The sequence below is a fragment of the Maylandia zebra genome, linkage group LG23, assembly GCF_041146795.1.
Source record: "Maylandia zebra isolate NMK-2024a linkage group LG23, Mzebra_GT3a, whole genome shotgun sequence".
NCBI classification, from domain to species: Eukaryota; Metazoa; Chordata; class Actinopteri; order Cichliformes; family Cichlidae; genus Maylandia; species Maylandia zebra.
Genome location: NC_135188.1, coordinates 36,405,100 through 36,428,969, shown reverse-complemented (window position 1 = coordinate 36,428,969; position 23,870 = coordinate 36,405,100). Strand labels below are relative to the sequence as shown.

General features: G+C 40.8%; 1 protein-coding gene and 1 long non-coding RNA gene across 2 annotated transcripts; one reads left to right on the top strand and one right to left on the bottom strand.

Annotated features, from left to right (window-relative positions):
* Positions 1-1,107: 1,107 nt before the first annotated feature.
* Positions 1,108-6,122, bottom strand: slitrk1 (SLIT and NTRK like family member 1). The gene is made up of 2 exons (XM_004552602.5): positions 5,414-6,122; positions 1,108-5,259 (listed from the first exon to the last, which is right to left on the bottom strand). Exon 2 carries the CDS (start codon positions 5,197-5,199, stop codon positions 3,094-3,096), a length of 2,106 nt encoding a protein of 701 aa, XP_004552659.1. The 5' UTR covers positions 5,200-5,259; positions 5,414-6,122; the 3' UTR covers positions 1,108-3,093.
* A 5,352-nt stretch (positions 6,123-11,474) lies between these two features.
* On the top strand, positions 11,475-16,205 carry LOC143415168 (uncharacterized). The gene is made up of 6 exons (XR_013095799.1): positions 11,475-11,588; positions 13,804-13,875; positions 14,042-14,218; positions 14,408-14,515; positions 14,634-14,841; positions 15,031-16,205. It is a non-coding gene; the product is annotated as an uncharacterized LOC143415168 (long non-coding RNA).
* Positions 16,206-23,870: the final 7,665 nt, after the last annotated feature.

Below are 23,870 nucleotides of genomic sequence, written 5' to 3'. Positions count from 1 at the left end.
GAGTGGAAGAACCCTTAACTCACCCTGATAAGAACAATGATTATTATAACAATTTTTACAGTAATTAAGAAGAAACCCAGAAGCTGGTGCCTCAACATGCTAAGTATGTGGAAATCCTGCAGCATGTAAATTATGCAAAACTACAACAGATGGTAAATCAACCTTGTCAATAAACCAGCTCCAATAAATAAAAACCTAAAACCAAATACTTTGTTTTTTTTACTCAACCTCAACCACACTTTATTTAACAAAATAGAAGCAGGTCAAATATCGCAAAGCATATAAATGTAACTTTGAAACACAGCGTTTGAAAGTTATGACAAATCATCAGTGGACTGTGGCACAGTAAATACTCCACAGAATAGACACATAGTTACCCCCAATATATCCCCTCCCTGTGATTGGACAGGAAAACCGAGGAAAGGGAAGCTGGTGGAGGTGGTGGCGTGTTTCGGGGGGGGGGCAAGGACGAAAATGGTGATGAGGGTGGTGACTGGTTTGTCACAGATCTGCTGAGATGTTAGTCTCCAAGGTCAAGCTGCGTATGATTATGTGGTTTGGGGTAAAGAGGGGAGGGAAAGTAAGGGCGGCTACACGTACATGCAAATGGTCACGCAGCTGCTCTCTCGCGCGCGCTCTCTCTGATTTGTCTTCACACATGCGGGCTGCATGACCGTGCACGCGCGGTCCTGCACGCACGCACAAAGGGGGCCGACAGACAAAAGAAAAAAAAGCAGGAAAAATGATTCAGCACCATGAACAGCGCTAGCTTGAATTGTAGGCCTACTTGTGGGGGGGAAGAAGAGGCAAGGTGAGGGGCAGTATGGGGGATGTAAGCCCGTCTAAACATCGTCTCTGTACACTCTCATCGTGGCCATGGTAAGTTTTGACCGAATTAGCCTGAACTCGTGTCGAAATTAAGCATATTGGAGTGGGTTTTGTAAAAGAAAATCAGTTGGCAAAGTGAAAACCAGTGCTAGGGTTTTACATAACAAACATTAAGTCAAAAGACAAAAATGCTAATTGCACATTCCTCGCTTCTGTTTGAGCTACTGCAGAGTTAAAGAATTGACTTTCTTTTTTTCAAACAAGCCCCAGCTATCTTAATGCTTGTTTGTTGTTGTTTTTGTGTTGTTGTCATTGGGTTTTGTTTCGTTTTTGTTTTTTTGTTTGTTTGTTTGGGTTTTTTTTTTGGGGGGGGGGGGGGGTCATCCTTCTTCTTTGTTTTAAATTCAGGTAAAGCAATATAGGCTATAAGCAGCATATCCCATGACAATAGCTGAGCTCTGGGAAGAGAAAATAGCAATAAAACAGGTATTCAGTCATGGCATTGTTGTCATGAGCTCACAAAAACCATGCGGCCCCTTCAAGAAGAGTAGCTCAAGTTCAAAAGTGAATAATTTGAAAGCAAAAAGAAGACATCTTGCTTTATGTAGTTACCTCTGCGTTATGTTTGTATGTAGGTACCTTTGTTTGATTTCTTTCTTGCTGTAAAATGCTCCAGCTTGCCTCACTTCTCTCCCAGCCCCAAAAAACAAAAACAAAAAACCTCTTTCAAGCACGTTTTGTCCTAAATACAGTGACTTCTCCTATTTGGACAAGATTAGATGGCTTTACAAAAGCTCACAATATAATGAAAGTGAATCATAGCCATAAGCTTTTATGTGGAGGAATACATTTTTTTTCCTGACATTAAAAAACAGCGTTCTATCTATGTCAGTCTACCTTCGCTGTTTACATCGAATTGCATTAGCTCAATTGAAAACACTTCTTTGCTTTTGAAAAAATATGACAGTATAAACCCCCCACCCCCATACCCCCAACTTTTTAACTTGTTGCAATGTTTTTTTGTTTATTTATTTGTTTTGTTTTCTTCCTCTCACCCAAAGCAGGCTATATTCATTGACACATAAATAAAAAGAAGAAGAAGAAGAAAAAAATAAGGTTAAAAAAAACACACTGTTATTTTTAGCTACATTAACTTTGCAGCATAAGCATCTGAGTGACGTTAATTGGTCATGCTCATCTGCATGTCGGAATATCTGAACAATTGGCACACCATAAAATAACACAGTTTTACATTCATAAAGGAGATGATGAGTGCGCAGACGTGGGTTTCTTTTTCTTTTTTTTCTCTCTTTTTGTTCAAAATCTGCGCCACTTAAGTATAAATAACCCCAAATATTCATCGACAATCAAAAAAAATGATAACAAACAGAAAAAAAGAACATGCACTGACAGCTTCACTTCCATCACACTCCTCTTCCTCCTCTTCATCCCTCCTTTTATGTTTTTGTTTCTCCAAACAAGTTCAAAACAACAAATACAAATCCTAACTGCAGGTTCACAAAAAAATAGAGAAATGGCACTTTGTAATAGTCATATATAACTCTTAATATCTATATATAGTCGTCATATTGATATAACATGAGAAGGGGTCGAGTTGGCTCCTTTTTACGCTTGTTTGTGGTGGTTATGGTTTCCCCTCTCCGTCGCGCGCCCGTCTCTCTGGCTGTGTGTGTGTGTAGGTGTGTGTATGTGTGTGTGTGTGTGTAGGTGTGTGTGTGTGTGTGTGTGTGTTGAAACCATGCGAAATATCTTCATGCAGATTATGATACATCGGGTCCGAGTATTTACATTTACATTCATGCGCTCGTGCACCATTCCCTCGGGGACGGGTCCTCGGTCCTTGAATCCACACACACGCGCTCGCTCTTTGAATTATTATTATTATTAATATTATTATTAATAATAATAATAATAATAATAATATTACTGTTGTTATTCTCTCTCTCTCTCCCCTCTTTTCTGTCTTGCAGAGATCTGTGGTCCGATTGCGGCAAAAACAAAATAAAAAAATCCGACTACTGGGAGGGAGAGAGAAAAGGGGAGGGATGGGTTGTAGCCTTTTCTTTGGGGGGGGGGGCTTGGCATATACATATATTACAGAGTGGGGTGAGGAGGGGCAGGGGGGCTGTGCAAGCAGCAGCAGCAGACTTGGTTCAAATGGATAAAATATAAAGTTCGTATGTGTATCTGTCTCTTTGTGTGTGTGTTTGTAATCCAGGGAAGGGAGGGGGGCATCTTTCCTTTTTACGCATCGTTTGTCGTGGAGAGATGCGTGCTGCAGTCGAAGCCCCGGTGCGCGCCCCCGTCCGCGTGATAAGACCCGCTGTGCCAGTACGAAGAGTCGCACACAGTCTGCAGGGAATTGATCTCGGACGCGGAGGAGTTTCCGTCCCTCCGCTTCGACCTCTTTCGGTTCCGCAAAATAAACACGAGCATCCCCACCACGGTGAACGCGGACGTGACGAACACCAGCAGCAGACCGGGCACGAGCACCGAGATGGAGACCCTGTTGGGCTCCAGGTAGGAGTTCGAGCGCGTCCCCGAGTCCTGCGCGAAAGTGCTGTTTTTGGACAGCGACGTCGGGGAGACGTAGAGCTTGGGGCACAGCAGGTCGTTCCGCACGTAGCGGAAGTCTCGCTTCCAGAACTCCTCCGGCGACTCGCACTTGAGGTCGCTCACGATCACGTCGGCCCCCAGCTTCTCCGTCCACTGCTTGAAGGGCACGATTTTGCACGAGCAATCCCACGGGTTCCCGTGCAAATCGATCTGGATGATCGAGTTGAGCTGGTCCAGCACGCCTGCCACGGGGAGATAGGGGAAGTAGTTGTTGTGCAGGCTGATCTTAGATAAAGAAATCCCAAGGAAAGCATCCGCGGGTAACGATTTGAGCAAGTTGTTGTTGAGGAAGAGAACCCTCAGGTTCGGCATGGGGCTAAACGCGCCCGCAACTACGAGCTGGATGTCGTTGTATTCCAAACTGAGATATTCCAAATTCACGAGGCCCACGAACATCTCCGTCACCAGCGCGTCCAGGTAGTTCTTATCCAAGTACAGCCACCTGAGCTCGCTCTGGTTTTGAAACGTGCCGTTGTCGATCACCTTGATGTTGTTCGCGCCCAGGTCGAGCAAGTTGAGGCTCGCGTAGCCGAGCAGCTGGTTTTTCTTCACCGCGTGGATGTTGTTTTCTCTCATGTTGAGCTCGTGAGCGGCCAGGGGTTTGGGTTTGAGGTTGGACAGGTTCTCGATCTTCTTGCCCTCGCAGTTGACCCCCAGCCCCTGCCTGGAGCCCACCAGCTTGCACTTGCACGGCTCGGGGCACGTCACGTTGCGCAGCTGCTGTTGCTCCCTGTCCACACCTGCCGCCACTGGAGTGGGTTTCGTTTTCAGCTGCCAGTTCTCACGAGATTTAGAGTGGTTCTTGTTGGACCCGTGGCCTCCTGGCGTCGGGGGCCTGCTGGCATTTCCGCTGGGCTTGTAAGGCGTCGGGTGCGTGTCGCGGGCCATGGAGGTCTCCTCTTGGGTGGGAGGGGCCACCAGGCTGCTGTCCACGCCGGCGCTCTGCGAGGGGCACAGATCCGCCTCTGACGTCTCGTTCAGGTCGCTGCCCTGCAGCCTGGTGGGAGCCTCGCATATCACCCTCCCAATGAGCGCGTTCCGCGGTATGTTCTCCAGCCACTCCTTGAGCGAAACCAGGTCGCAGTTACAGTCCCACGGGTTGTCCTCCAACAAAACCTCCGCAATGCCCGGGATCTGCTCCAGGATCCCTTCATAAGGCAACGTTTTGATTCGGTTTCCGCGCAGGTCGAGATGCGTAATGGGCACATGTTGAAACACGTTCACGGGCAACGCGCTGATGAGGTTGTCGTTAAGTATCAACACTTCAAGTTTATTTAGGTCCCTGAAAACGGCGGGGTCAATATCCCTCAGTAGATTAAAATCAGCTTGGAGATATTCCAAGTCGTCCAAGCCCAGAAACGTGCTCTTCCTGAACGATCTGATCTTATTGTTATTGATGTGCAGCCGCTTAACCAGCTGAAGTCCCAGGAAGGCGCCGGGCACGATGTCGTGCAAGCCGTTGTTTTCCAAATGCAGACTCACGGCGTTGTAAAAGTTGGCGAACTCGTTGGGAAAGAGCCTAGAGAGAGAATTCCCGTGTAGCAGCAAGTGATAAAACTGCGAGCTGGGGCCGGTGAGCTGCTGCAGAGTGGTGAAGCTCCTCTTTTCGCAGTCTATGTGTAGGTCTCCCTCCACCTCGTTGCAGGAGCATATCTGCTCCTTGCAAACGTCCCTTGTAACGTTTCCACTGGCGAGACAAAGAGCGGCTTTCAGCAGGACGATCCAAAGCAGCATTTTTTCAACGTGGACGACTCATTCCCGGATTCAAGACGCGGCGCGAGCTGGGGGTCTGGTCTGCATCAGCGGGAAGGAGGGAAGCAAAAAAAAAAAAAAGGGGGGGGGGGGGGGGGGGGGGGGAGAAAAGAGGGAGAGAGAGAAATACAGATATTTACGGAAGGGGGAGAGAGATAAGGCAGTCTTTTTATCACACATCCACGCTGCGTCTAACCTGCTCTCGTGTCCACTCTTCCAGTTTTGTTTCCTCTCTGTTCCCCCCACGAATCCAAAAACACAAACATAAACGTCTCTTTCAAGTCGACCGAGTCCTCACAGCCTCGCAGGGTTCGGGGATATAATCGGAAGAAAAGCGGAAAGAAAAGAGCGTCAGCGGAGTCCGGCTCATCTTTTCGTTTTTTTCTTTGCTTTTTCAGGTCGTTTAACACTGACCTTGGCAGTGATGGAGAGAGGGGGGAAGGTGGTGGTGGTGGGGGGGTAAAAACGAACAAATCCGTGGCTTTTTCCTCCCACCGGTTGTGTTACTGAGCGCTGCGGCGGCGGTGGCGGCTTCGTCGGGAGCTGTCCGCTCTCCCCCCGGTGCTGAATTCACTCCCAGCGCTGGGGCTTCACAGGCGGTCCCACCACTGCAAAACACCGGCATCCCCCCCTCACATCCCTCGGCGTCTCGCCTGGCTCGTTTGCGCCGATTTTTTTTTCCTTCTTCTTCTTCTCCTCAACACCAGTACCAACTACAACCTCTCTCTCTCTCACTCCCTCTCCTTTTCTCCCCCCTCTTCTTCTTCTTCTTTTTTGTGGCAAATTCAGGAATCACAAAAAGAGGAACGCGGAGACTGCGTTCATCCTAGCGCGGTGCTCTAAGAAAGATCTGACACCCTCTACTGAGCTGTAATGGAAAAAAAAAAAATCCGTCGACTGACTGAGGGAATATCTCTCTGAGAGAAAGGAGGGGGGTCGCTTTTCGAACCCCCTTGGAAGAAGAAGAAAACTCACTTTTGTTTCTTTCTTTTGCTTTTAGGGCTTTCGGTGTTTTCGAATTTTCCATCCAGCGGCACAAAAATCAAACACGCACAATAAGATGCTTCTTCCACGAGAATTCTCACAGCTCGCAGCTACACGGTGAAAGTGTCCAACCCGGCATCGTCAGAAAAATACACGGGTGAGATCTTCACAGTAAGGATCGTGATAGCTCAGCCTTCTTTCTCAGAAAGAAGAAGGAGGCATTAGTTTGTCCCTGCAGAGCCTCCACTGTCACAGTCCGGACTTTCGACCCGTTGCTTCTGAGAAACACTGTTGAATGCAGTAAAAACAATTATCCGGTACAGGCATGGCTCAGCCCGCGCAGGGAGGGAAAAGAAAGCAAAAAAAAAAAAAAAAATCAGCAGAGAAACAGTTGACTATACAACAAACGATGCGTCAGTGTGGAACCCTATATGCGCATGTGTGCGTGACGTTCTGTATCACCCCCCCCCCCCCCCCCCCCCCCCCCCACACACACACACACACACACACAGAAATTCCTTTACAAAAAAAGTAGAAAGGAATAGCAACAAAAACACAAAGCCAGGAGTGTTTTCAGCATTTTCTCATCTACCATCGAGTTATATTACACTCCACTGTTTAAGATTATTACATCAGCTGTAGGAGGGCTTGGGGGGAGGGGGCGATGTTGGGGAGGGGTGTGGGGAGCACAGGACAGTTGAGGTAGTTATCCCTCCACTCCACCACCACACACACACCCTCCACCCCATCCCCCTCCCCCTCCTCCATCTGCAGTGCTCAGTTGGAATTGAGAGCGTGACAGAAAATGGGCATGCTAAGTTAAACCTCCTCTGTGTGTGTCTCTTTCTCTCTCTGTCTCGCATTCTCTGACACCATTTTTTTTTGTGCAGAGAGGAAACAATGCAGACGCACACACACGTTCAATGAGACACCAGCCCAGGAGTCAGGAGACTCCAGCAAGCCTCACAAATAATCAGCACATCATTAGGGCCACCTACATGTGGCTGGAAAGTGTTCCCATTATGGCCAGTTGACTGCTTATGGTTCCTCCCTGCCCACCTGTCTATCTGTCTGCCTGTGTTTTGCGTTGTTTCTTTTTTTTTGTTTTTCCTGGCGTTACTTGGTCTGCATACGTGTTGGTTTGCCCATCTCCTTCATTTCCTGTCTTTTTGTTTCTTCCTGTCTGTCTGAACTTGCTGGTATGTCTCTCTCTCTCAGATCTCTTTATCGGTGGCTTGAGGAGAGAATTTGCTTTACTCAATACCCACTGTTACAAAGTGCTGCCACATATGTGACTTCCTTCAGTATTTGGACTCGTGATATTTGAAGTGATTCAAACTGCTGACCCAGAAGTTCATTTTTGTCCTCTGTGGGGGACATGACTCTGAGACTTGTAGGTCAAGCACCTTTTATGCAGTTTGGTTGATTTCTTCAATCCTGTCAAGAGGACAGTGTGGCATTACCAGAGCTTTCTGGTAATGCCACACTTGTGGCGGTGTAGCTAACACAGCATATTAGCTTTCTTTTCAAAATGGCAGACATTGCAGTTTCCACATTTTTTAACAGATGCTACGTTTCTGATGCTAAACCCAAATTCTTTCTTCCGCATCAGAGTCTTAAAATAATTGCAAGTTTCCAAAATCTTACTAAAACAAATTTAACCCTCTCAAAGCGAGACTTTTATTTAGTGTCCCTTGCAGTGGACAACAGGATTCACTACCTCTCATTCTCAACCTGTGCCCATGATTCAGGAAAGGAAGGGTTGAATGAGGCACAAATTACTTTATTCAGAATTGTGGAAGGGTAGTCAGACTTTGAGCTTTCAGAGATGAGGTGGAGGAGGACCAGACATAAGAGCAGGTAGGTGGCAGCTTGGAGGAGGTGCCCACTGTATAAGCTGTGCCTCTGAAGTTGTGGCATTGGGTTTCCCTGACACAAACTGCTATGAAATCTCATACCTTCAGAGTTGCAGCTTATACCTTACTTCTAATCCATAATGGACTTCAGAGATCATCATTTTGCTCCTTCCTACAAGCTCTTCAAGTGTTGGTATGTCCTATTCTGAGGTTTGATACCAGAAATCCAGATGAAAACATTACATCACATCCTATCATTCAGTGATCAAGCAAGACCCCATGTCCACTGCAAAAACAGAGGATAAAAAGTGAAAAAAAAAAACAATTTTGAAAAAAAAAATACTGTAGCATGTTTCTTTCAACCATATTAATAAAGAAAATTCAAAATATGAAACTTTTTTTTCTTCTGGATCTCAGGAGGATAATTCTCCTGTATCTCTTCCTCTCCCCAGCTACATTAACCCCTCTAGCAGCAACCACAACCTCAAATATGATCAGGCAATATTTACTGAAGGAGAACGACACACGGAACAAACAAGATCCAGGCAGCTTGGGGAAGTCTTTGGTGAGGATGGGTGTCCTAGTACTGACAAGAGGAGGTGAGACACCAAGAAGGGGAAAGGGAAATGACAGCTCAAGAAATTCAGATAAATTATCTCCAGTTTTTTGAAAAAAAAAGTGCACTTTTTGCTCCAACATATCATTGCTGCAGTGCAGAATCAGATATTTGAGACAGATCATGTCCATCAGTGAAGTTCCTCACTAAAGCAGCACACCCTTTTACGTAAGTTTGCTAAAGATTTGAGTCTTTCCTGTGCTGTGGAGTAAGCAGAGCTTTGCGATTCTATCCGTCCTCGCCTTCATCCCAGACTCTCCTTCACTCTTAGGGCACGTCTGTTGTGTTTAATGAATGTTTTGTTTGCCATCTTTCGAATAGGCGCAGAGTCCTGCTGTGGGGCCGATCAAACCATGCGAGCGATGTGTTCAATCCAAACTAAGTAACTGATTGTCAGCTCGGGTCCCTGGCATGCAAAAAGCAAACAGGCTGAGGGCGGACGGTCAGGCGGCCAAGGCAAGGACACATCACTCATTCACACTAATTAATTGGATATATGTGTGTGTGTGTGTGTGTGGAGGGGGTGTGCATGTGGGTGGTGTGGGGGTGTTAATGTGTAGGAGGGTGTTGGAGAGAAAATTCCTACTGATTTGTTTTGGTGCACATGAAGTGCGCTTCCTGAAAGCGTAAAAAAAAAGAAAAGAAAAAAGATCACCTCCTGCGTGCATGCATCATATGTAGCGAATGCCTCCTCTTATTTACAGCAGGTGGGTGGACTAGTACAAACATAGCTTAGTTACGCTCGAGCGTCTCGTTTCCACTAAAGAAAACAAAGAGATAAACAATTCTGACTTTACTTTAGCTTGACTCAGTCCTTGTAGGGCAGACATTTAGACTCTGATATAATCCCCCAAACAGGATAAATCATATTTGTATCAGGAAAAAAAAAGCCCTCATCTTGAAGTCAAAACTAATTGGATTATGAATATGAATGTATCCCAAGGAATAATTGCATGGGGGTTTCAGCATTATGATGTGATGCAGATACTGTCGGGTTGCATTAGTGTGATGCGGGAACAGATGAGCTCATACGTCACTTGCATACACAGTCGCCGGGGCTGCAGTGCAAGTCGGGCTCAGCATCGCATGCAAGAAAGGTGAGGACGTGCTTGTGTTTATTTACTATGACTAGGGTCAACCGTGGGGATAGGCCACATTAAAACCTAATGGGCTAATCCCAGTTGTTTTGCCATAAACAGCCATGAACCACCATGGCTCCCTTGGCTCCTGTGCATTTGCTCTGGTCCATCCCATGGCTGCTCGATTTTAAATTGTTATGTCTCTTGCACCATTCCACAGCTGTTTAGGGATTGTTGCTGTGCACTGATCTGTTTGGAGAGGCCACTGTCATCAGGGAGCACCAGTGCAATGTTCCATTCAAAACACTTTTTTATTAATTTGTATCATACTTTTAAAATTGCAGAGTTGCAGAGTTAAAGATACCTAGAGTTTCACTGGTAGTGACGAGGAGGGATTGGATTTGTACTTTTAGCTGTGCCTTTAGGTGAATATTCCCTTTGTCTGCCCCTGGTGCTGGGTGTTTTGGTACTGCTGACTCTACTACGGTGGCCCTGAAGAATCAAACACACTGCAACTTAAGAAAACACGAGAAAAGAGAAAAATGCTGCAAAAACAAAAACAAAAAAAATTAAGTGTTTTTGAGGAGACAGGAATGTGATAGAAGTGACAAGAGAACGATAAACAATTAATAGCAAACTTGTATCTACAGTATTATATGACTCATGCAATTAAAACACACATTACCTGGCATATTTTTCTCCCGATGAACAACAATGAATCCTGCACTTTTTACGAATGTCCCAGTCCCATGTTTTGTTTTTTGGGAACAGCTTTTCCCAAAAACAATTGCTCCCAATTTCTTTTTATCTACTTCCTTTATGTTTTATACAAGTTTCTTTGTATTTATTTCTATTTCCACTTTGCTTTATTCAATTCGATTTACTTTAACTACCATTTGTTTGACAAGGTCTGGTTTTCCTGATGAGTGTTCTGAGATACCTTTCATACTATTATTGACATACAGGGATAACTGTTATAGAATTTGCCTTCTAGATAATTATAGAGCTTCATGAAATCCCATAGTTCAGAAAGCGTATTAGCTATTGCTTTTCAAATGCTTCATGTAATTGTTGTATACATGGCGCAATTCCCACAGAGAAAAACCAACAGTGAAGCCAATCAATAGCTTTCAGTCAGGCAGTGATGCTGTGCTACAAGATTGCTTGCAATTTCCCACTCCCATTCTGAAACTCATATCTGATGAGTATTTCTAACTGGCCATAATTGGCAATCACCTACGATTTGTCGTGCAACGTGCAGTGTCATACTTTGAAGTGTTTTATGGTTCCCTGAGTAAATGTATTTATCAAAAAGACGTCTTTTTAAATAAACTTTGATGCATTTTTCATACCTGCTTAACAGAGACCTTTCTGAGTTTAATCCTTCCCCAAGAGATACTGCGTATTTAAAGAATCCAGGGATTTTATCAGGCTGAGACAGTATTTTATTTATTTTTTTGGAAAGTCCACCTGACCTTCCCTCGGGCTTGTATTTCAAGACTTTTTTTTTTAAAATCTCAGCTGATGGAGACATTTGTGGGGTGTATGAGCTGGCCTGGTGCAAAATCAACAAAACCTTGCTGTTTTATCTAAACTTCTCCCTTTAGCGGTTTCCAGCAAATCATCTTGTCAAACAGCAATTACGATCTTTGCTTTTAGCGTCCAAATCGGAAGCTGAGATTTTTCTTTTTAATTTTTTATCACTTTATTCTCTAGACTAAACATGTGCCGCATCAGCACTGCCCCCAATGTCCTCCAGATGTGCATCACCAGGACATGCACTTTCTCCCGAGGCTTCAGAGGCAGGAGGCTTTGAGAGACTGAAATACTCTTCAGGTAATTACAGAAAGGTCAGCAACCATGTTAAGCTTGTTTTCACATCAGCATGTCGAGCTCAGTGTGTGTGGACAGCATTCAAAATAAGCCATGGCTGTTTAGGGTTTGTGGTGATTCATGCGTAGGGAGTAAATATCTTTTCATCACAGAGTAGATTAGTTGAACAGGAGGAGGACGGCGCTAATACAAAATTAAGTGCCATCTAATATTATACCAAACCTTAGATTAAATTTTTTTTTCTTAATGCAGTGCCCTTCTCATAGAGTGTAACCCATATTTTTGTTTTTACACTTTATAGACATGCTCTAAACATATCTATCTTACTAACTATATAACAAGTGAAGGTACCACTTTACAATAAGGCTCCCCTTATAGATGCTAATAAATAGTTTATAGCTATATTATTAATTAATTTGTAAATGCTTTATAAACCATTATTAATGGTTTATTATGCATTAGTTAAGGGTGAGAAAGAGGAAAAAAACTGACCGGTTTCTTGCCAAATAGTGAGCCAAATGTGTTCACCTATATATTTCATCTAGAGTTGCTATATTAAACATTTCAGACTAAGTTTCTATCCTGTAAGCACAATCAGCATTTGTAAACATATTTTTTATCATATAAAATTGTACTTCAGAAATGCATTATAAATATCCACAACTATCAATCGGAGCTTTGTTGTAAAGTGTAAAGCATAAAACCATTTATTAATGAATAATAAATATTTATAAATGCCAAATGGGAGCCTTATTGTAAAGTGTAAAGCATAAAACCATTTATTAATGAATAATAAATATTTATAAATGCCAAATGGGAGCCTTATTGTAAAGTGTAAAGCATGACACCATTTATTTATGACTAATAAACATTTATAAATGCCAAATGGGAGCCTTATTGTAAAGTGTAAAGCATAACACCATTTATTAATGACTACTAAACATTTATAAATGACAAAAGATAGCTTTGTCGTAAAGTTTAAAACATGTCAACATTTATTAAGGACTAATAAACATTCATAAATGCCAAATGGGAGCCTTATTGTAAAGTGTAAAGCATAACACCATTTATTAATCACTAATAAACATTTATAAATGACAAAAGATAGCTTTGTCGTAAAGTTTAAAACATGTCAACATTTATTAATCACTAATAAACATTTATAATTGCCAAAAGTGAGTCTTAAATGTATAATGTCACCATTTATAACACTTAGACCTAAATTACAATCAGTGCTTGAAATAACATTTAACTACTGTCAAAAATGGCAATGTATTGTAAGAGTAACACATGTAACATTAAATGTGTTTTTTAAAACACCAAACAGTCACCCACTCCAAAAAAAGTTCATGCCAGACTGGTTCAAACTGGAAATATTTTTTGTATGTCCTTAAATAAGCGTCCCAGTGGTCCATCAGGGTGTCGCGCTCCAGTTCCTCCTTAAGAAAAGTCAGTTTCTCTCGCTCCTTGTTAAGAAGGGCAGTTGCAGTAGGGGCAGGATTAGAAGAAGAATCTAAAGAACAAACAATTATTAAATTACAATACTAAAATAATTTATAATCTAAACTTGGGAAACTCAAATAAAATATTGATTAAAAACGGTTACAACTTGAATTTATAAAAAGCCACTTTGTAAAAATTATGTTATATACACATGTGGTGGTTCAGACATTTCTAAAACAAGGCAAATAATTCTTATGTGTACTGCCTTACCAGGGTGTTTAATATAAATTTAATGATGCACATAAACAAAACTAAAAATATACAACTAAGTGATATCAATCGTTTGGAATAACCAATAGTAATAGAGCTATTCACATGTTATGTGATGTTAGTTAGCCACTGTAGCTAGCAGCCAAATGGCTCGGTAGCTAGCTAGCTAGCATTATACTCACCTTCATGTCTAACTGCTGACGTCGTTGGCTTAGTGCAATCTAGATCATCCAGTCTCTGCTTTTTGTATCTCTTCGAACGTGTGCTAACTGTGTAAGTCGCAGACGCACACAAATTTTTATCTTCTGCTCCATCCATGGCGCAGCAACTTGAACGAGCGCCTTCAGTGTGTCTGTTCGTGCCCCTTTGGCTTGACCTTCCAGAGCGCTCCACTGCCTGTCGCGCTCTGAGAGGAGGGGCTTTCCTTAATAAAGTTAACTGTGATTGGATGGTTGTATAAGCTCCTCTGCGTTTAAATTAAATTTGTTTTCCCTCCCTTTGGCAGCAGAACACATTTTTTTAGCATGAATCCAGCGGGTTAGATCTACATAACAAAGTCGGAGATACATTATAACAGGTGAGACAATCCTCTTTTTTGCGTGGGACTATTTTTGATTATAGGGCTTGTTTTATATAGCATGTGAAGTTCTTTAACTCTGAACCGATTTGCACTAGACTCCCATAGAGTATTTTACGGTGTTTCGAGGTGATAATAAAATAAATTACTCATTTTTTTCCACCAGAATGTCTTTGGGAATGAGATTGCGCGCCAGAATAGAAGGAAAACAAACTAAATATAAGGCACTAAGGCTCATTAAATGGCTGCAGAAGAAACACCTGCTAAAAAAGAAGCTTAGATGTCCTGTTTGTCACCATAAGATGAAAATGATTTCCGTGGTGAAGAAAGACCAATATATGTGGTATGTATAATGCATGATAATGTAGTGCATGTAGTAAATATAACAAAATATTTCGGTTATCAATGCAAGAGGGAGCATTAACCTCTTTTCATTATTATTTTCTTCATACTTAATTTTGTGATTATCTTTTCAATTAATGCTCTTGTTTAAGGGTCCATTTCTTTACTTAACTCATTGATATGTTCTCAGGTGCTGCAAAAGAGCAAGTCATAGGAAAGTTTCCAGAACAATTAGAACTGGCTCCCTCTTTGAGAAATCAAAAACATCTCTTTTCAGTTGGATGAAGTTCATTTACAGGTATATGTAGATGTACACATTAATAGCAATGCACCTTTCATAATTGAACACCAATACGAGACTTGTGAAATAAAATTAGGGCCTCAGTAAGTAATAATTGCCTCAATTTCTATCACAGATTTTCACAAGGGCTCAGGCTCAGACAAATAGATTTGATCGATGATGAAGTGGCTGGCAGCTCCAGAACACTAAGTAGCATGGCAAGACACATTCGACATGTTTGTATACGTGCAATTAAAAGACACAGAATAAACAATGGACACCGTCTTGGTGGTGACAGAGAATTTGTGGTTATAGATGAAAGCTGTCTCCGTCATCAGCGAAAGGTTGGTAAACTCTCAGACAGGTTTGTTAGAATCAATGCAGATCTGACTGTGTCCTCTAAACATGGAAACCTTTACCATAAGTAAAAAAAAATAGTAGAAGCAACCATCTTTTTGAATGTTTCTTTGTAGATATTTAATTTCATTCTTTTTCATTTTAATTCTGTTTAATTTTATTCTTTTTGTTTTCAGTATGCACGTGGACGCTTTGGAAATGCATGGAAAAGGAAGAAATGGGTATTTGGAATGATGGGAATTAAAGACAAAAGGCGAAGGCTCGTGTTAAAACTTGTTGAAAAACGATCAAGGCGCCACCTTGTTCCTCTGATCAGACAGCATGTTAAGTTGGGTAGTGCCATTATCAGTGATGAGTGGAGAGCCTACAAGAATGTTTTGACAAACATAGGGTACAGACATTACACTGTAAATCACAGCAGGTGGTTTGTAGATCCTCAATCTGGCAGTCATACACAGCATATCGAAAGGGCTTGGATGACCATCAAAGGACATGTCCGTAGACTAAGAGGAAATCGCACTGAGAAGTTGCTGGAGGAACACCTGATGGTTCTTGAGTGGTCATCTTGGCTTGGTTCGCGACACCCTGATGGACCACTGGGACGCTTATTTAAGGACACACAAAAAATATTTCCAGTTTGAACCAGTCTGGCATGAACTTTTTTTGGAGTGGGTGACTGTTTGGTGTTTTAAAAAACACATTTAATGTTACATGTGTTACTCTTACAATACATTGCCATTTTTGACAGTAGTTAAATGTTATTTCAAGCACTGATTGTAATTTAGGTCTAAGTGTTATAAATGGTGACATTATACATTTAAGACTCACTTTTGGCAATTATAAATGTTTATTAGTGATTAATAAATGTTGACATGTTTTAAACTTTACGACAAAGCTATCTTTTGTCATTTATAAATGTTTATTAGTGATTAATAAATGGTGTTATGCTTTACACTTTACAATAAGGCTCCCATTTGGCATTTATAAATGTTTATTAGTCCTTAATAAATGTTGACATGTTTTAAACTTTACGACAAAGCTATCTTTTGTCATTTATAAATGTTTAGTAGTCATTAATAAATGGTGTTATGCTTTACACTTTACAATAAGGCTCCCATTTGGCATTTATAAATGTTTATTAGTCCTTAATAAATGTTGACATGTTTTAAACTTTACAACAAAACTCTCTTTTGTCATTTATGTTTAGTAGTCATTAATAAATGGTGTTATGCTTTACACTTTACAATAAGGCTCCCATTTGGCATTTATAAATGTTTATTAGTCATAAATAAATGGTGTCATGCTTTACACTTTACAATAAGGCTCCCATTTGGCATTTATAAATATTTATTATTCATTAATAAATGGTTTTATGCTTTACACTTTACAACAAAGCTCTGATTGATAGTTGTGGATATTTATAATGCATTTCTGAAGTACAATTTTATATGATAAAAAATATGTTTACAAATGCTGATTGTGCTTACAGGATAGTAACTTAGTCTGAAATGTTTAATATAGCAACTCTAGATGAAATATATAGGTGAACACATTTGGCTCACTATTTGGCAAGAAACCGGTCAGTTTTTTTCCTCTTTCTCACCCTTAACTAATGCATAATAAACCATTAATAATGGTTTATAAAGCATTTACAGATTAATTAATAATATAGCTATAAACTATTTATTAGCATCTATAAGGGGAGCCTTATTGTAAAGTGGTACCCAAGTGAAACATATATACTTGTTAGGTTTAGGTTAATTTAAGGGTTTAGCACTTAGTTGTATTGTTTTAAATGTAGGGGTAAGAATCCTGGGAGTACATTCATCTGATTGCAGTTAGAAAGTTTAACAAAGCGATTGTGTTTATATGTTGCCCCTCCCCCCTTCACAGGGGGTGGAGCAGGCTAACTGCTAACAGAAAAACTTTTTGCTAAAACCTGAGAATGATTCATTAAAATGAAGTCAAACATAATACTGCACCTTACTGTCACTGGCACAAGTCAAAAGCAAAGATCACGTTGAGATGGGTAATGAACAGGTAGACAGGCATGGAGAACAAAAAAGACCAATGACATCTGTTCCACAGCATTTAATGAACAACTTCAAAGATAATTTACATCGATGAAGGCTGCATACACTCAAATCAAGTAAGTTTTCCTTTCTTTTTTCTGAGGCTCCAGGGCAGATAGGTTTCCAAAAAAGAGGCCGTGAGAGAGTGGATCCAGCAGGTTCACAAGTAAGGACTTCAGCAAGCACATCAGCAGGACTTTCTACTGAAGAAGAGTAGAAGACAAGCAGGTAAGTATAGGTAAAGTTTGCAAAATGGTTTGGAGCTTAGCTACCATGCAGAGTAGGATAACAACCCGGTGACAAGTGGAGAGTTGGATTTAAGTGCTGCCAATGACTGGCGATAGAAAATGGGTGCACCTGCCAAGTCCTACAGAATCTAAATCAAGTAATTTGTCACTGTCCTCACAAAGATAGCCAAAACATACATGCATGTTTGCATATTTGTGCCCCTCCCCCTACACACAGAGTGGAGCAGCCAGCAGTCAAAACATTTTGCCAAAATAAGCTGGCACTGTACTTACTCAAGTCCCCATAATATACTTCCCAAATTTAAAGTAGTTCAGCTAAACAGTTATCATAATAGAAATTGAACAGATGGACACACAGAGATTTCTCACAAGTAAGATTTTAAAAAAGGACAATTGGAGGCCAAATTACTACACAAGGCAAGCGAGGTCTAAGTTAAGCCATAAACAACATAGCTATGATAATCAGGTCTAAAATATTAGTTTTACTGAATATAAGCTAGTATTATTCTTTACTAAAGACCGAAGGTGTTTCTATTCCTGAAGATTCACATTGTAGTGACTTCTTCTGAATCTCTTTGTACACCTCCTCTTTGTAATTATGCAGCAAAGGTCTTGCAGATGTGTCATGTAGAGAAAAAGATTGGTCAAGTGCAGACTGGAAGTCGATACAGCTATTGGCAGGGGCGGCAGCAGGAGCAGCTCTCCCGATGCATTGATCAGTGATGCCATATGTAGGAATCAGCAGAATGTTTGACTTGAAATCCATACACATCTATCCACAAATTCCAACCACCAACACAACACAAGTCACAGCTGACCTGCTGAAAGTCTAGCAATCTAAGACTAAGAAAGCATGTATGTTTGTGAATCAGGAGAAGAAAAAAGCTTTCAGTTATCATCTGCTTCATTGAAAAGCTTTATTAAGGATTTTTTACCATATGACAAAATTGGTCTATATATATATATATATATATATATATATATATATATATATATATGTGTGTGTGTGTGTGTGTGTGTATATATATATATTAGGGATGCACCGATACCACTTTTTCGGAAACAAGTATTAGTACTTGCATTTCAGTACTCGCCGATACCGATACCGAGTACTTAATAAAAACATGATTTAAATTTGCAGGTAACAGCTTTAGTCCTATAATTTAACAAAAAACAAACAAACAAGGGACTAGTTTGGAATTAAGAACATTTATTTAAAATGAAAAGCATGCTGTATGCAACATATTACAGAATAAATAATTATAAAAAAACAAAATTTAATTTTAAATTTGTTCGTCTGTTTCTCTGTTTAGAAGTCTCACTAGCACAGTCACAGCTGGGATGACATCAGAGGCTAGTGCGTCGTAGCTGCTCACTTTTTTAGTTAGTTCCTCAAAGGGGGCGAGGATGGCAACAGTCGTCTCCATAAGAGCCCATTGGTGAGCGGTGAGATAGTCAGGGAGTTCATGCTCCGACACATACACGCCCAGCACTCGTTTTTGCTCAATGAGGGACTGGAGCATGTAATACGTGCTGTTCCAGCGCGTCTGTACGTCCTGCTGCAGTCTCTTTATTGGCTGGTTGAGCTGTCCCTGAATGTCCTCGAGGCGGGAGTAGGCTAAGGCGGAATGTTTAAAATGCCCAACTATTTTCCGTCCCACTGCTATAGCATCAGCTATGCTCCTCTGTGCTAATAAGCATGGGTAAATAAGCGTGGGCAAACTCTTTGTACTCGTTGCTGTGTTGGGATTTTAGGTGCTTGATTAAATTGCTTGTGTTAAATGCACTACCTTTCGAGCCTCCTCTGGACAATTTCGCTGAGCACAATTTGCAGTCCACCTTTGTTTTCACGCCTTCGTTCACTTTGAAATAGCTCCACACAGCTGATATGTCTCGCCTCGCTTTCTCCCCGCTCTGAGCTGCAGCCGGGGCCTGGGGGTGGGCACTCGGGGCCTGGGGGCAGGCACTCGGCACCTGTGATTAACCCTTACATAGACAGGTCTCAGACCGTGGTATCGGTCCTCGGTATCGGGGGACTTTTAACGAGTACGAGTACTTTAGAAAATGTGGTATCGAGGCCGATACCCGATACCAGTATCGGTGCATCCCTAATATATATATATATATATATATATATATATATATATATATATATATATATATATATATATATATATATGTATGTATATATATATATATATATATATATATATATATATGTGTGTGTGTGTGTGTGTGTGTGTGTGTGTGTGTGTGTGTGTGTTTATTTATTTATTTATATTTGTAAAATGAGACAAACATAGCATATACTCCGTACTGTTAATGTATTCTTCAGAAATATGAGTATTACAATATACACATCCTTTTGGAGGAAGATGCATGTAAACACTGTTTTTTGACACAAGCACTAAAACAGGCCCAAACCATGATAGTACCACCACCATGTCATGGAATAAGGTTCTTTCACTAGAACGCTTTTGAATGTTTTCTCATTTAAAACCAAGGTTTCTATTTTTGTCACATCCGCCCACAAGCAAACTGCCTTCTGGCTCATCTTTAGCAGCATGGAGGATTGGCTTTCTCCTTGCAGTCAGGCCATGCATTGTTGTTCATCAGATGTTCACCCGTGCCAGATTTTCATCCCAGTGACTGAAAACACAGAGTTCTAATTTCACCATCAAATTACCTACTAAGGAACACAAATAATCAACTTTGTATAATGCTTGAATCCTTGAATTTCTTTAATATCCTTCAATGAGTTTTTAAAGTTACATCAATATCATAATTTCTTTCATAATTATACTAGAAATATTTAATCAAGAAGATCTTGTGCATTTCTTGTTGTTACAAATTGAAGGGCAACAATTAGTGATGCATAACTCTCAGTAATTACAGAAAAAGTTGCATTGTCATCTGCAAGTCTTCCATTGAATGCAATGTTGCATTATAAGTGGCAGAAAGTTGATTCATTTTAATAATCTTATAATGAAAGCATCAGCACTTAATAGGAACTTAATAGGAAAACTGATTACCTACATAAGGGATCCATTGCTTACACAAGGATTAGAAATCTAGGAACATGATCCGCTGCAAAGATTTTTTGGGATTCACAAAAAAGAAAGAAAGAAAATCTATTGGTTAGATAAACCAATAAAAAGACGACACAAGCTAATTATTATTAATTAATGAAATCTATGGCCAAACATCTTAAAAACAAAAATATTACCCCTACATACATCTCCTATTTTGTTGTTGCATTGCATATTGTCTGTGAGATACCAGTGTGATCTAATATTTGTATGTTATATTCTATGTTAGATTGTTTGTTGTTTTGTTTTATTCACCTCAGTCTCCTCCTCCCAGTGTAAAAGTTGTGGTTCTACAGAAAATACTAAAGATTTTATTTTTCAAGTAGACAATTTTTCATGTTATTTTCTTTCTTTTTTTAAGGAAGTGAAAAAATCCCACAAAAAATGTGTAATTACAGTGTTACACTGGAAAATAATATTTCTTTCAACCTCTCAGCCATACTGCTGTATCATGCGTCACATCAAGTACAAAACTGTAGGGAAGTGGAGAATGTTTAGAGAATGAATACATTACCATGTCAGGAAATTCTGATTTACTACCCTTTATTGCTTTTTTTCTCAGTCACCCTGAGTGATAGCTGCTTCTCAGTTTTTTGTCTTTTATATATCTGCCTACATAAACATTTACGATCAAAACCACAGCCTTAATCTTATTTTTTGCTTTCTGTTATTTAGAAAGTGATGCGCCTGCTTCTGTGGCCTTTTAAATGTCTGGCAGTGAAGTCAGACCAGCCTATGTATTTCTACCCGCTTGCCCCTCTCTTTCTCTCCCTCTCCCTCTCTCTTCAAAATACATTTTTTACCAATTAAACTTTAAACACATTACCCTATAAGGTTAAAATAAGCCATCAAAAATCCATTCATTTGGTGACAAGGTGAAACAAGCGACAGTTCTTCTAAGTGACAGAGCCCCGGTTCTATGTTTTAAGATGCCACAATTAATGCCACCGTGGCTTGTTACCATGGTAGCCAGTTCATCTCTGCTGAATCAGTGTCTCTTTTTTTCCTCTCCCCCTCTTGGAACAGAAATTCAGTAAGAGTCAGTGAGCAGCCCTGATCTCTTGGTAATTGGCAGGAAATCATATGAAAAGAAGTGCTCCTTAGTTCCATAAGCCATTCATGATAAATTGGTGCCTAAGAGCCAGTTATAACCGGATAGGACAAGTGTTTAGTAGATGTTTGTCTGAATTAGCTGGCTGGTGACAGAAAATGTCCACAATGCACCAAAAGATAGCAGATTCATCATGGGGGTGATTTTGCAGCCTAAGATTCAAGTATAAATTTTTAACTATAGGCATAAAATGATTGTCAAAGATCAAAAGGATTTTTTTTTCTCTGCCTAAAGGATTTTTGTTTTCAAGTAATGTTACGGAGAACCCCTACTCAATAGATAAGGGATCAAAATAAGCGCTAAAGTTTGTTTTATGTCTTCATCAGTAAATTGTTTATCATGTCAGTTCATGTCAATTAGATCAGTTCTGACTTGGATTCACTTTGACCCGAAAGTCAAATGTGAACAAGCACCGAGCCGCAGCTTCATAGAGACGATTTGTGATCCCTGACAAAATCCTGTCCAACAGGATATTTGTTTCCCATCTGAGGTTTTGATGATCCTGACAGCCTCAGTGCCCCAGTCGGACATTTGCTGAAGAATTGCAAAAATGTGATCACATCTCAGACACTGACACATGAATTATGAATGCCTGACCTCAGGGTTGTAGCACTTTTCTATTTTTATTCGTTTAGCCAACTGTTTTTAGATGGAAGTAAGGAGACAGAAAAAGATTCTGAAACAGATGAATGAGACACATTATCAAGCGACTCACTCCTTTCCAGAGCTAATTGGTGGAGTGACCTTTAAAAGCAGCTCTCAAGTGATTACATGTTAAATCACATGTATGATTGTAGGGAGAATAGCCAATCAGAGACAAGGACATGTCCTTTATTTGTCTCTTTAGTCATTTTCAAAACTCAGTGATATAATTTTGACAAAAAAAAACAATATAATTAAAAAGTTTTAAAAGATTCTTAATAACTTCACTTAAATACTTAGAAAAACTTGTTTTTACTCAGATTAATGATTTTCTAAATGATAGACAGATCCTGGAGATATTCCAGTCTGGATTTAGGGTGAACCACAGCACAGAGACGGCTCTCCTAAAGGTTTTAAATGATCTTAGATGTAACTGGGACGCCCAAAAGCTCTCAGTCCTGGTGCTACTGGATCTAAGCGCAGCCTTTGATACAGTAGACCACGCTATTCTTTTAAACAGACTGAAACACATGGTGGGCCTCTCTGGTGCTGTACACAACTGGTTCACTTCCTATCTCTCTGGCAGAACTTTTATGGTGAGTATGGATACATGCTCCTCTAAGATCCATAAAATGACATGTGGTGTGCCTCAAGGGTCGGTTCTAGGCCCTGTACTTTTTAATTTGTATATGCTCCCTCTCGGCGGTGTCATCAGGAGGCATGGAGTGAACTTTCACAGTTACGCTGATGACACTCAGCTGTACATCTCTGTGTCTCCTGATAACACCAGACCAATGGATGCCCTTTTTAACTGTATTTTAGATATAAGATCTTGGATGGCAGAAAACTTTTTACAGCCTAACCAGGACAAAACTGAAGTTTTAATCGTCGGTCCCGAGGCTCAGAGAGAGAAACTCTTGTCTAAATTAGAGGCATTTTCACTATGTCCTTCGCTACAAGTGAAAAACCTGGGTGTTATTTTTGACTCTGAGCTTGGTTTTATCCCACATATTAAACATGTAACCAAAATTGGATTTTATCATCTAAAAAATATAGCCAGAGTCCGCCCTATTCTCTCTCGGGCCAACACAGAGATGCTGATGCATGCTTTTATTACCAGTCGCATTGATTACTGTAATGCCCTGCTCTCTGGTCTTCCTAAGAAGAATATTTCAACTTTACAACTTTTGCAAAACTCGGCAGCTCGTGTGCTGACGAAGACCAGAGGGCGGGCCCACATTACACTGGTTTTAGAATCGCTGCATTGGCTCTAGGGGTGGGTTCTTATAATCGATTCATCGATTAAAATCGATTCTGGCTTGGATAACGTAAAATCGATTCATTAAAATCCTGAATCGATTTTTTAATATAAATTTATTTTGCCCAAAATGCCAGAATCTCTGGTGACATCTCACAAAATTTCAAGAACCACCAAACAGTTAAGACAGTAAATGAGAGCAGGAACACGGATTCTGCACAAAGACTTAAACACACAGCGGGACCCGCGGATCAGAATCAGTTAGATGTCGCTTTTCTCACAGTCGGGCCTGAAAGCCGACAGCTCGCTGACTCTGATCTGTCGGCGGGTCTGCGCTTTGTGTGCACGCCCTTTATGCGCCGATTCTAAAGCTGTTAGTTTGATCTCTCTCCAAACAATATTGACCGAACCAGCAGCAAAAGAAGATCCAAACGCTTCACATAAACATCGTCATGAATTCACTCAGACTTTTACTGTTTTGCTTCCACTGCGATGCACAGCTCTCTCTCTGTACTTCAAGAACAGTTTCCCTTTCTTCATTATTCGCTTGCTTGTTACGCACAAGTCTACTGTTGTTTACAGGCTGTCGGCCGCTG

Coding starts and splice junctions, on each gene's coding strand:
- slitrk1 (XM_004552602.5), bottom strand. CDS start 5,199: ATGCTGCTTTGGATCGTCCTGCTGAAAGCCGCTCTTTGTCTCGCCAGT.